General features: G+C 39.9%; 1 protein-coding gene across 1 annotated transcript; it reads left to right on the top strand.

The window, feature by feature from the left end:
* The first annotated feature begins 2,067 nt into the window (after positions 1 to 2,067).
* Positions 2,068 to 13,343, top strand: KIAA1191 (KIAA1191 ortholog). The gene is made up of 9 exons (XM_063120941.1): positions 2,068 to 2,274; positions 4,388 to 4,483; positions 5,172 to 5,254; positions 6,323 to 6,513; positions 7,558 to 7,681; positions 9,438 to 9,562; positions 10,140 to 10,246; positions 10,562 to 10,707; positions 11,623 to 13,343. The coding sequence occupies exons 3-9, from the start codon at positions 5,227 to 5,229 to the stop codon at positions 11,829 to 11,831; spliced, it is 930 nt and encodes a 309-aa protein (XP_062977011.1). The 5' UTR covers positions 2,068 to 2,274; positions 4,388 to 4,483; positions 5,172 to 5,226; the 3' UTR covers positions 11,832 to 13,343.
* Positions 13,344 to 13,470: the final 127 nt, after the last annotated feature.

Below are 13,470 nucleotides of genomic sequence, written 5' to 3'. Positions count from 1 at the left end.
GACAGAGATCACACAGGATCAAAACACAGGGATCTTAAGAACACACAAGTCTCCAACAGGAGTCCCTTTCTCCCGTAATAAAAGAAGGTTCCCATTCTCCCAAATATTTTATATAATCCCATATAATATGATCAACAATCTTCATTACACCACAGGCTGGGAGAGCAAGGTCCTGGACCATTTTTGGGCTTTAAAGCGAATGACAGCATCTTTAATTGGAACAAATTGGCAACATCAAGAAATACATTGGCAGCCACAGATGATGTTCAAAAATAACCTATGTTTACAGGCGCTTGAGGACTCTGCACACTTTTTTTTAAACAGTCCCAGGTAAGCAGCAAAAATAAGAACTGTTGGGCTGCATTTGGCTTGGGCTGTACAGGTCTGTTGTACAGTGTATATGAGACATCCTTGAGGTTTAAACATATTGCATGATGTAACTGCCATGAGTGTTATTAAGTAATTGCCTGCACCTTCACACTTATCAGTTTTTGGGGAGTGATCAAAAGCAAGAAGCCCTTTAGGTTCATTTGTTTGGTCAGCCACTCCTAATATATGCAGTTTTCCTTGGCATAGGCATAGGGGATACTTGATTCTTCTTGTTATACCCCTGTGAAAATCCATTTATGTATTCTTGAAAATGAATGATTTGGGAGGAAGAGATAGCACAAGCAGTGCTATTTCAATCCTTAGGCTGTAATTCAAGGCATACTTACCTGGGTTGCCAATGTTTGTTTGATACATTTGCTGGGCTGAGGGCTTCTGAATATATGCAGAATTCTTTTCCTTTCAAAGAAATTAGGGTTTTTTCCCCCTTTAAAAGAAAGCACTTACAAAAGACACTTTAGGATGAGCAAAGTGTTACCTTTTGTGAAGGGAATACTCCCTTGGAAAGTGTTTGGGCACAGTGTGAATCTGCTATCCTGCCTAAGGAATTGATAAACCCAAAGATGTACCACTGTCTAAGCAGCTTGGGACAAAACAGCAGTGTGGGAGACACTTGAAATTAGCTGTGGTCCCAGTTGCAGAGCTGGGAGATACATACATACATACATGTGCACTCTCACCAAATGCACCATGCAAAATAGTGTCTGTCACTCATTCTGCTCACATATACATATTCACAGTGTGTGTACACACTGCACTACAAGTGAATGAAGCTAATGAGACAACACTTAGGCCCTCACAGCTTTAGTGCCATCAGGGCCTAAGGGTAAAGAAGAGCAACACAATTTGTTAAATTATTTTTTTCTTCTGGCTTTGCATCCTACAATTCTGACAACTCTTCATGAGGATAAAAATCTCAGTGAAATCAGTAGGACTTATTTCCTAGTAAATCAAGACAACCACTTTCAAAATGCTATTTAAAAAAAATCTAGGCTAACATTATCCCTCTCTGTCCCGACATCTATTTCCAATAAATATTTTACATCCATGTAGCTGACCAAGATAAACAAAAGAGGAAGAGATTGCTCTTTTCCTTAGCAAAGCAGCCACTTATTCAAGCCAAAGCTCTTTGATACCAAGTATCCTGGGACTAATTAATACTCTTTCTATCACACAAACTAGTAGGACTAACATTAGATACAACTCATAATAATTCATGGGGAAAGTGACACTTCACATAAATCTGTTGTGAAGACAGTGTGGCAATTCTATAATCATATTTGTCAGTGCGATATATATTCTCTCACTCTCTCTCTATATGCTTGATTAGTTTAGGCATGAGAATACTATCACCTACATTTGTAATCCTTGTCATCTCAGTTCGGATCATACAAATGTTTTCAAGATCCTAGTTTCCTATTGATCGAATATCAAACGATTGCAGTATAGTACGAATACACACACAGTTATGCAAAACCAGAGCACAACATCCTACTTCCCATCATTTTTATAACAAGGTTTACAACCAGGATTTATGGAACCGGATCGAACTTTGAATGGTAACTGCTACCACCCTCCACTAGTTCCCCTTCCCACCTGCTGAGCTCTCGCGAGACGACCAATTTATATATATATATATACAGCTCCCTCTTCCGACAGCTTTTATTCAACATTGCTGTCGTCGGCCGTGTGGGAAGTGAGCCGGCTTGGTCTAGTTTGGGCTCTTCTTCCCGGCTTGGTTTGCGCTATGGCGCCTCCGAGCCTCGCTGACCCGCGTCGGCTCGCGGGCGGCCTGCTTCGTCTCCACCTTTCGTCCGACTCGCGGCCCCAGTGGGCCTGTTAGTACTGGGGGAACCCAGTCCGGGGGCTGCGGGCGGCCCAAGACAGGTACGCGAAAGGCAGCCCGAGCGACGGCCGCCGCGGGGCCTTGTTGTTTTCGGCGAGTAGAGGGCGGGGTTGGCCGGCCGCCGAGCAGACTCAGACTGGGCCCGCGTCGGCTCCCGGAGCGCTTTGGATGTGGGCAAAACTTGGAGAGGGGAGCGGGGACTGAGGATGGAGGCTGACTGAGTCCGCCTCTGCTATGGCGGAATTTATTTTGCACATCCCCTTCCTGGTACCTGCTTGAGGGAAGTTAAAATGGAACTAATTTCCTTCAAAGAAAAGATCTCGGAGCGAGAGGCGGCGGCTTGGACAGGAGTTGTGAAATCTGAAGCTGCCATCTCTTAGGCTGCCCTCCATAAACGCAATTCGTCTAGAGGTTTTGTAGAAGCTTGGAAAAGGCTATTTACGTGGCCATATTGTAGACCCTCCCCCCGCTTTTGCTTCTAACACACCCATTGTACAATCCCTCCTTAAGTTGCATTTACCTCTCTACTTCTTTAATTGCATGAAAGTCAGATAAAATGCTTGTACGAGCGGGTGAATATAGATTGTATGTGCTGCTTTTCCAGTCAGGGTTTTGATGGGATCTTTGAGGGGAAAGCGTTCTTACATGAATGCCTAGTATGGGGCAACAGTCGTGATAGGTAGAAAAATGGACAATAAAGCACGGTATGGCATTTTACTTGTATCCCATCCATCCTGATAATTTTACTGTTTAGGGAAACTACTCAGTGGTTCCCTGAAGGAAAACGTTTCCTGAGGTAGCAGGAAGCATAGTTGAAGCTTCAATTGATGCAAAGTGTGACAGCTAGGCTGCCCTATTGCATCTTTTCGAAAGACCTGCACTGGTTGCCTATTGATTTCTGGCTCAACTCAGGTTGTTGGATTTAACCTTTAAATCCCTAAAAGGCTTAGGATCTGGTTATCTTAAGGGACTGCCTAGTTCAGTATGAACTTACTTGGTTGCTAAGATATACAGGAGAGGCTCTCTTGAGAGCCCCATTGCCCACAGAGGCCTGCTTGTCAGTCATATGTGTAAGGGCTTTCTTCTGTGTTGCTCCCAAATTCTAGCATTCCTTCATTCATTCCCTTTCTATACTACCTGATAGCCAAAGCTCTCTGGTTGGTTTACAGACATTAAAAACCTTAAAAATACAGTAATTGTACACAGTATAAAAACAGTTTACGGAAGATATATAAACAGACAACAGACTCACATATATACACCCCTACACTCCCTTCCAAACAATTTTACCAATGAACAATAAATCCCATGACATGATTAAAACTTTCTTCTACTCTCAGGCATTTGGCAATGCATGGTAAGGTTTTTAATCTGGAAAAATAGCAATGTTGGTGCCAGGCAGGCCTTGCTGGGGAGTTTATTTCATAATTGGTGGGCTGCTACCCGGAAGGCCCTCTCCTTTGTTGCCAGGTTCCTCTTTGAGGAGGTACCTGGATTAAAGCTTTAGATGATGATTGGTCTTGACTCTCCTGGCTTTTAGCACTGCATCTTTTTAATTGAGCCCTTTAAAATATGTTGTCTTAATGTTTTTAATTTTTTTTATTGTGTTAAGGTTTTATTGTTTTAAAATGTTGTACATATGTTAGATGTGTGCATATGTTAGATTGTGGAGTAAACTACAAGATTACCATTTGAGTCCATTATTTAGGGGTAAACTATCAGTGTTGATAGCTTTATCTTGTATTTAGGAAATTAATATCTTGTATTTAGGAATTTCAGGCTAATATGAAACCAGGTTGAAATGCAGATTTCTCAGAGGTTGATTGATGTCTGGAGGTGAACCTTCAAGTACTGCTGTATGGCTCTGTATTGTAATTACAGTATTAATATGCTAACCTCTAACATGTGTTTTTACAGATACCTCGTAGTCTAACTAAGTTAAGGTTTCTTTGATATAATTGGCCTGATATCTAGTTAAGGCCACTTAAATATTGCACAGTTCTCATGTAGGCATTTCAGGGTAGTTTAGTATTTTCTCCTTTTAGAATATTTCAAACAATTGTAAATGCACCTGGTAGGATTGAATAAGGCAATTGCAGAGTGTCTTTTATGACTTTAGTTTAGTAAAGTATTTCTTGCTTCTAAATTTGTCAGTCTGTCTGCATGGAATCTCCTGGGGATGGTTTGCTAGTTTCAGCCTCAGAAGCAGAATGGTCCTTTTTTGACATCTTTCTCTCATCATAACTTGTGGTAAGATCTTTTAGCTTTTTTTCTCACAAAAATATTTGTTAGGATGATACTTAGACTAATTTCTGATGAGTTAGGTCATAAATATCATATCATTGATATAGGGGAGAAGGTGCTCTTCTCAGGTATCCTGCTCTCAAGCCCTGAACAACTTGAGATCAGGATACCTGAGAGAGCCCCTTCTCCCCTATCAATGTGCCTGGTCATCTGAGGGCCTGTTCCTGGAGGTTCCACATGGACCCATGGTCTGATTAGAATCCACCAGGAGAAGAGCCTTCAGTGTGACCACCCCCTCCCTATGGAATCCCCTGCCTTTGGAGGTCAGACAGGTGCTAATGTTGTATTCCTTCTGGTGCCTCTTTAAAACATTGTTCCAGGAAGCTTTCCATGAATGACCAGCTGAGGTTTTATTTGCACTTCATTTCTTTTAAAAATGTAATTTTTAATGTTTTTATGCTGTTTATATTTATTTGTTCACTGCTCCAAAATCCTTGGATGGGGAGCAGTATATAAATATTGTAAATAATTCAATAATATATGCTATTTTACTTAAACTTTCAAGATAAACGTTAAGCCAACTTTAAAAATAAACATGTAGAGCATCCTTAGGGTACTCTTGGTTTTATTATAGACCAGGATACTTCATTCTAGTGTGACTTTTGCAGATCCAAATACCCTCTGTTTTTATTAGGTAACAGTAATCTTGTTCTGGATTTCCGTATAGTGGAGCACCTGCCATTGCAATCATGGGCTCAAGACGAACAGATGTTCCTGGTAAAAATAATTCTCTAAGTAAATGTGAATTCTTCGATGAAGTGTCTAGAGGCAATTTTATTAAATATTACAGGTCCCCAATTCAAATTTGTCAAGTGTATATTAAAAGTAGTCTTATTTTTGTCATGTAAATGCGTCTAAAATTCTGGCCTTATCCCAAAGAGGCTACTAATGTTCTGCTTCAATAATGCATCTGTGTACTAGCATGTTTTGGTTGCAGTTGTCATTCTGTCCTCACTTAATTAGAGGTACAAATGATCAACAGCTAGATGACTGATTTACTAAAATGAGATAGTGCACCTGTTAGAAAAAAATCTTCCAGTCTGATTGTCAATTCCTTCAAGGGTTTTTTTTAGGTCACCTAGAGAAGTGTGTATTACTTCATTCTGATGTTAGAGTGCATGACATCTTCTCTTGAGTTCAATGCTGTTGAGTGCATTTATTGAAGCTAGACAGCTAGTGTTCTTCTTTACATGAGTTTGAGGGGGAAATGTTATTTATGCTCATCAATTTGGGGGAAAACAAGTATCATTTATTGGGAGTGGAAAATAATTCAGATCCTTTCATATCAAAATAACATTTCTGAGTTATCTATGATTTCTATCATTTTGTCTCTTGAGTTTGTGTTTTTAATATTAGCATGTCTCAATATGGAAGAAAGTCCCATGAAAGCAAGTGGGATGTCTATAAAAGATTTTGTGACTGGAGTTAGGGTTTTAGTAGTTTTGGGCTGGATAAGGTCTGACTTCATACACAGTAACACTTTATGAATAACAATATCTATAGGAGCTTTAGCCTTGGAATTTTCCAACCCTAATAATCTTAACCCTCTAATTGTTGAAATGTTCTTACTAGATCAAGCACTTTGCTTAGATTGTAACATGGCCTGTAAAGCTTCACTTGATTTAAGAATGAGTTAGTCAATCAAAAATATTCTCAAGGCCTGTGATACTGATCCTAGAGCATCTTAATAAAAGAAGGGCTTAATGTGGTCTGCACTACTTGTCATGAAATGCTAAGGTTCTAAAAGGCACCGCCTACTGTGAAATCTCCATCTCTTGTCCTTAGCTATTGAGCATGGCTCTGGAAGCCTTCTAGGAAAGATGTCCCAGCCAATTGGAATGAGCCGTCGGGCATTCAGTTATGATGATGCCCTGGAGGACACCGCACCAATGACTCCTCCTCCTTCAGACATGTGCTCCAATATCCTGTGGAAACAGCCAGTCATCCCAGAACGCAAATATGAGGAGCTTTCCAAGGTATGGAGTTTTTAGAGTCAATGCAAAGGTGCTATGAAATGTCCATTAGATTCCAGTTGTATTGTCCTGGTGAGGACGGGATGACAACTTACATAAAGTGACCAGTGAAATTAAGCATGTTGGAAGTCATCTAAATCTAAAACCCACTTCTTTATATAAAATGGACTTAACAGGTCAAACTTGGTGAAATATTTCTGGCAAAAAAGGATGAAAGTACCACAATTGAGAGAGATTGTGATTCATAAATAGAGTAACTTTGCAGGAAAGATGCAAAAGCATCACATTTTGGTGCAATAATTGTCTTTGAATGATTGAGAAAAATAGATTCCCTATTGCCTTAGAACAGTGTGTTCTAATTCTTGTTTACAAGCCCAATGTAGATGTCGTGCAAAGTGTTCAATAAAAGTAATGCTTTAATATCTCATTAAAAGAAATACAGGAAGAAAGGACACATGCGCCAATTAGCATATTTTTGAATTACAGATTTCTGTAGTCTTCTTAAACAACTTAAATAACCTTAAACAACTTTTTAATGTTTTGACTGTGTTTTGTAAGATACAGGTTTGTTTGTTTTTTGGCAAGAGTTGAATGGCCGTGTGGAGGTGGAGAGTAACTGGTTGTGATCATTGTCATTCTGAGTTCTGGTTTTATTCTTCAGAACCAGGGAATTGTTTGAAAGCAATAGTTGTCACTTTAGGCAGGAGAACTATGGGGTGGGTAGGTGGGCAGATGATCTTTTATAGAAGAAAAGCATTTTTACTTGTTTTTGTACAACAAATTTACTTTTTAGTGAAAATAGTGAGCTGCAGCTTTATCTACTGACTGGTTATCTATTGGCTGCAAGACCAGGGCTTTAAAATACTATATACAGTGAATATATTATAGGAGGGAGAATGGAAATGTCAAAGAGCACCGTTCAGTCTGTTTGTATAGTTCAGATGTAGTTCCAAGGTTCACCTCCATGAGGATCAGGAGGAGAGTGTGAGATTCTCTTGGGATAATTTTGCCTCTTTCTCCTCAAACTCCCTGGCTTCTTCTGCACAGGTTTGGGAAGGGGAGACTAGCATGCATCCATCTGCCATAACCCCCTCATCTTCCAGTGAGACTGTGAACAAGGTTCCAGTAGTCAAGGCCAAGGCCACCCACATCATGAATTCTCTCAGTACAAGTAAGAGCTGTTGTATTCCTCTAGTAGAAGTTTACATGGATATAGGATTTTGTAGTATAGACTATTACCCATTATTGTGTAGGTTACTTCTGTTCGTATCTGAACTATGTGATACAGCCGTATCCATTCTGAAGGGCCTACATAGAGGTTGGATACCCTCCTAATGGAAGGGGACAAACCCTTAATGTTCTAAACAAAGTTCTAAACAAAATACTGTAACTGCAAATTTGAAAACACTTTACCTTCACATTTTGATCCTTTTGAGTATCTGCATCCTAGAATCTGAACTAGCAGAAGAAGCTTTGAGAGTCAATTCTTCACTAACAGTGTGGAATGGAATTCTACATTTTGTGGCTGTGTTAATGGGTCGGTGCTGCCAGCACTTAATTTTTAGCTTGGTTAACTCACTCCATTTTCCGGTAAATGTGGCCTTAAAATAAATGGCAGTGGACGACAACTTGGCACGTATGTGCATGATCAGCAGTTAAATCTTTTGGGAAAAACTAAGAATTTACTCTTACAATGAGATAACAGTGAATTAAGCTGAGAAACGCAATGGGTTGATAACAGTATATTCTCCTTCCTACCAATAAAAAGATAATCTAGAACATAGCTACATAACCTCATTGTATATATTTGATTCATTACCATTTGTGAAGCATTTTTTCACTTTTAGTTTTCTGTTTTGGAAGCCCCTAGTGTGAGATACTCTGAGAACAGGCATTGCTGAGCTTTCTCAGCTGGTAATCTAGCAAGCACAGCAGTATGGAAGTCTGGTTCAGGTTTATTACTCTATTGCTTGATTCTGCAAATCTGTGAGATTATGTGAATCAAACCTATCTTTGAGCAGTGTGACATCTCTGCTTTTCCACCATGTTAAAGTAATCTAGCAAGATTACTGTAAATCAGTGAAAGAAGCTTTCTTTATTTTGAAGAAATGGTATCTGGAAATATATTTAATATGCTTCCATAGAGCACCTGCTTTGCATGTAGAGAATCCTAGATTGAATTCCTGGCATCTCCAGGTAGGGCTGGGGAAGACCTCTTTAAAATCCTGGGGAGCTTAGACAGTACTGTCTTTTTTGCTAAGTGTAAGCCGCTCCGAGAGCCTTTTTTGGCTGAGGAGCGGGGTATAAGTATGATAAATAAATAAATAAATAAAAATAAATACTGAAGAAGGTAGACTGATGGTCTGGCTCTGTATAAGGCAGCTTTTTATTACTATACCGTTCACCTAAAAGCAACTACCAAGGAAGAGGGGCAGTGTTTGTGACTGAATAGCAAAAGCTTGGAGGATGGCAGTATTACGTTCTGACATTCCCAGGGTATTCTTCCTAAACCTGGTTGCTTCTTTCTTGGCTAAGGTTTTGTTTCCATATATGATGGTTTACACTGAAGAGTCATTAGCCCATGACAGAAGGTGCTGCCAACAAGATTTAGATTGGAATATCTGGCTCTGGAGCCACGAGACAAATAATACATCTTGTAGAAGAGACCCAGAGACAGGGCATCAGTCTATTTTATTCAAGTCCTGTTTATTTCCATCATCTAAAATCCCCTTCTTCAGAATGTTTGAGAACAAGCTGTGTTGCTCTGGCCCTTTATTATTGGTAGTGCAGATGGTCTAAATAAATCCAACCCTCTATACTTCTATCATGTCTAGTAACTGTAAGTACTGTATGATTGCCTCTTAGAAATTTGTGGCAGGCAGCTGTGTTTTGTGGCTTGTGTGAATGTGTCATGTTGTCCGTTCTAGAACAAACTCAGGAGAGCATTCAGCGTTTTGAGCAGCAGGCAGGGCTGAGAGATGCCGGATACACTCCCCACAAGGGCCTCACTGCAGAGGAGACAAAATACCATCGTGTGGCTGAGTCACTCCATGTAAGGTGTTTGAGTCCCACTGGGCTTTAGTTAGTCAATTGTTTTAGTTGGTAGATGTGGTCAGTTACTACTTTACAGAATTAAGTGTGGAGGGGTGGGATGTTTGCTGATGGGTGTCATTGCCACTTTATGATTGACTGGTTTCTTTCCGTTGAAGTACACTGGCTGGTCATGTGTTTAAGAGTACATGTGTATACTGGAGTTCTGAATTCAATCTTGAGATGTTGGCAATGAAGCTGTTAAATTCTTGTTTACAATGCACCAAAAGCCTACCTTTCTGAGATAGGGAATACAATTAACTACTGGGAAACAACTATTATGCCAGGTTATTGAAGCTCAAGTTAAGCTGATACATAGCTCAGTAACAGAGGGTGGTGACTTGAAAGATGGCATGTCTTGGAATGTAGCTACTGATCTTCTTGAGGTAGGAAACTTTCCATGTAATCTTGCATGCAGTTTTTAAATGTTACTAAATGCTTTTATTAAGCCTTACTAATGAGAGAAGAGGAGTTGACGGTTTGTTCACCTGACTAGATTCAGAATATTTCTGTCTGCATGCCTTTGCCCTTTCTAACAGAATCTAAAGATGCAAAGTGGAGAGATGGCAAAAGAAGATAAACAGGCCTCTTCTGTCCACTCCACTCCAAGCAGCACCCCCCATTCCTCTCCCAAGCGCACATACAGGTACATTTCCCAAGAGGAAAGCAAAGGGCACTTAATGTTGTGTCTAAATGACTAGGAATCCCAGCTTTTTTCGGCTATTGTGAATATCTGTTCAGGTTAGAAAACTGTTTAGTTTTTTAAGTTGTACTTTTAATGATACCTAATCCTTCTGTTGAGAATGGCTATATGGTGGGGGAATATTCCCCTGAATTATCTTGTGCTGTAAACCTGATTTAGAGTGAGTGCTGTTTAATTGGGATTGGATGTTTGTGGGAGTTTGATGCTACTGAAATCTGCTTTCCCAGTTTCTGTTCTTAATTGATTCTTTTACTATAGGGGCTGGTTTAGTCAGGGAACCTCCACTTCCATCACTGGTTCTGAACTTGGCTCTATGGATTCCAGCAGTGGGGACAGTGATAAAGTACCATCTGAAAAATGGAGCCTCTTTGGACCAAGAGCTCTTCAGAGATCCACTGACTCTGGTATAGTAATATTTTACGAAAGCACCATCTTTATCAGATGAGGACGATACAAATGTTTGCTCGCTTTACAAAGGACCAAAGTAGTAAAGAAGTTAAAATGCAGAGTACAGATTTGGTTTGAAAGACTAAAGCTAGGAAGAGACAAGTTTATAAGGAGCCCTAAATGTTTTAAAAAATAATTTGTCGCAGATTTGAACTGGAGCAGCAGAAAAGAATGCGTATTCTCAGGAGGCCTGCTGTACTTATGTGCCTACAGCTTTCTGCAGTCTGGAACAGAGCTCAAATACTGCATTCAAAAGCCAAAAAATGAAACTTGGGGCTCAAGAGTCTCACCCTGTCTCCCGCTGCTTCTGATCGTGCTTCTGTAGTTAACAGCAGTGTTAAATTTTCCATTTCCATAGAAAGCATTTTTTTACTAAATGTTTATTCTTGTTTTGCCCCAAGATATGTTAGTTCTTTACTTTCTTGATAAACAGAGATATTTTGCCCACTTATTTTTGTTGAAAAAAATTATAGTGAATATTACTGATATAAACAATTGATTGTTCCTTTAATACTGATTTCCCACAACTACTGCTTGACAATGACAATTAAATCTACTTATCGCAAAGCTAACAATAGATTAAGTGCAAACGCTTTATCACTAGAAAGATGTCACTTGCAGTTCTAATGGTAGCTTGGTGATAGGAATATATAAGAATATAGGAATATAAGAATATATTTAAACATCTTTTGATGAAGAATGGACTTTTACATGGCGCATGACTGATAATTGTGCTTAGAACTTATTAAAATGTCCGTGGCTTAAGAGTGTCTTCATTGTACTGAAGGCAACTGTACAGGTACACAAATATGTGTGGTGGCTTACTTACCTTTCCTTTTTCTTACCACCTTCGTATACTCTTCTTCCCTCAGGGGGCTTTACCATCCAGGCCTATAAGGGTGCCCACAAGCCATCCCCGATGGAACTGATGCGTGCCCAGGCCACCAGACTGGCAGAAGACCCCACATCCTTCAAGCCCCCCAAGATGGACATTCCAGCTATGGAAGAACAGGGGCGGTCCCCACGTTCCCATAACCTCAAACCCCGGGACATGAATGTGCTTACTCCCACTGGGTTCTAGACCTTCACCTTCACTTAAAAGGGAAAATGATCTTGGAATCTGATAATGGACCAAATGGTCCTGGGCTGTCTTTCCCATTCCACTCATGAACAGTTGACATAGGAAACGGTCTCTTATTTCATCATCTATAATTCTGAGCTACAAGATCTGGGTAACTTTATAAATTTATTGCTTTTTTCCTCTCAAAGGTTTCTTCTGTACAGCATCAAGTCATAGCCTTTCTACCAGTGAAGTTGTGATGTCCAGCCCTGTGTATACAGCTAAGTTTTACAAAGGGAAAACCACCAACCAGTTGGAGCTTTTTGGGTTTGAATGTGTGGACCGGTGTGTCTGGCTCTTTTGTAGACATTGCTTATTTATGCCAGATTACTGAAGTACAATGTATGGCTTTACCATCTTAATGGCTCTTTTTTATTATTTGAACTTTTTGAGGGAATGTAGCATTAATTGAAGTCTACTGTTTTGCTAAGAGTCTTGTTCCTGGAGGAATTCACTAATCTACTTCAAACCTGGAGGTTCACTGCTTGGCTAAGAGAGCGATGTCTTAATGTTTCAACATGAAAAGAATAACAGTAGCCATTCTAGGCCTGTGGTATGAAATACAGGACGGTTGTGAAGTCTTCGTTCTTGACATCACATGGTCAGCATATCGTGAGGCTAAAGCCAGAGTATGATGGGCAAGTTTCTTCATTGCCAGAGTAGCAAGACTCCGCTTTAATAAAAAGAGAATCATGATTGTGGCATTTGATCCCTGGGGCTGTGTTTGGGAATTCCTAGTGGCTGTTCCTGGGAAAAGGATTTGAAATGGAAATATAATGATTGCAAAAGAGACAATGGTCATTCCAATTTATGCTTCCTTAGGAGGCAGGGGGAATCCAAAGTAAAATAAATTTGTTAGAGCTTGGGAAGATTTTAACTTGGCTGTTCAACGTAGTTGTGAACATTATTAATAACAATTGATAGAAAAAACCTATTTTCACAGATTTCTGTTGGAGCAAACAGGCAGTGAAAGATCTGGTATAATCTGTATGTGCTCTTAGGCAAATAGGGCATGTACTGTCGGTATTTTTCTTTGGATTAAACTCTTAAGCTGCAGGTTGGCTTTACATTACAGCAAAGGGATGGCAGCCTTGGAGTATCCATTATACAGAAACACTATTTGTTTAATGGCATGTTTGTTGAGATTTCCTCACTAATCTTCTTTATGCCCTAAAGAGGGTCTGTGTTCTATCTAAACCCAAATGATATTTTGACAAATGGATGGTGCTGTAGCTAAATGACTTGGCAATGTATCATCCACCCTCTCTTGTTCCCTCATTATGCAACACCTTGGATGTGTGTTGCTTTAATAGCACTCTGGCTATGTCAACCCTGTTAGCCATTGCCATCACTGCTTATGCACAGTAAACAGTGATCCAGCTTCTTAGTTAATGTTTAATTTATTTTGTGATGTTTTGTGCTCATGTCTCTGTGCCTAACACTTCAACAGAATAAAAACAAAAGCAACAACAATGAGTTTAAGGATGTCATTATTACAGCAGTAGAGCATTTACTGCAATGGCAGGACACCCCTGCCCACACATCATGAAGGCTGCAATCCTACATCCGCTTACCTGTGAGTAAAACCTATTGGACTCCT

Source organism: Elgaria multicarinata, chromosome 3, assembly GCF_023053635.1.
Source record: "Elgaria multicarinata webbii isolate HBS135686 ecotype San Diego chromosome 3, rElgMul1.1.pri, whole genome shotgun sequence".
NCBI lineage: Eukaryota > Metazoa > Chordata > Lepidosauria > Squamata > Anguidae > Elgaria > Elgaria multicarinata.
The sequence above is the reverse complement of the archived record's forward strand: the minus strand, read 5'-3'. Positions and strand labels throughout refer to the sequence as shown.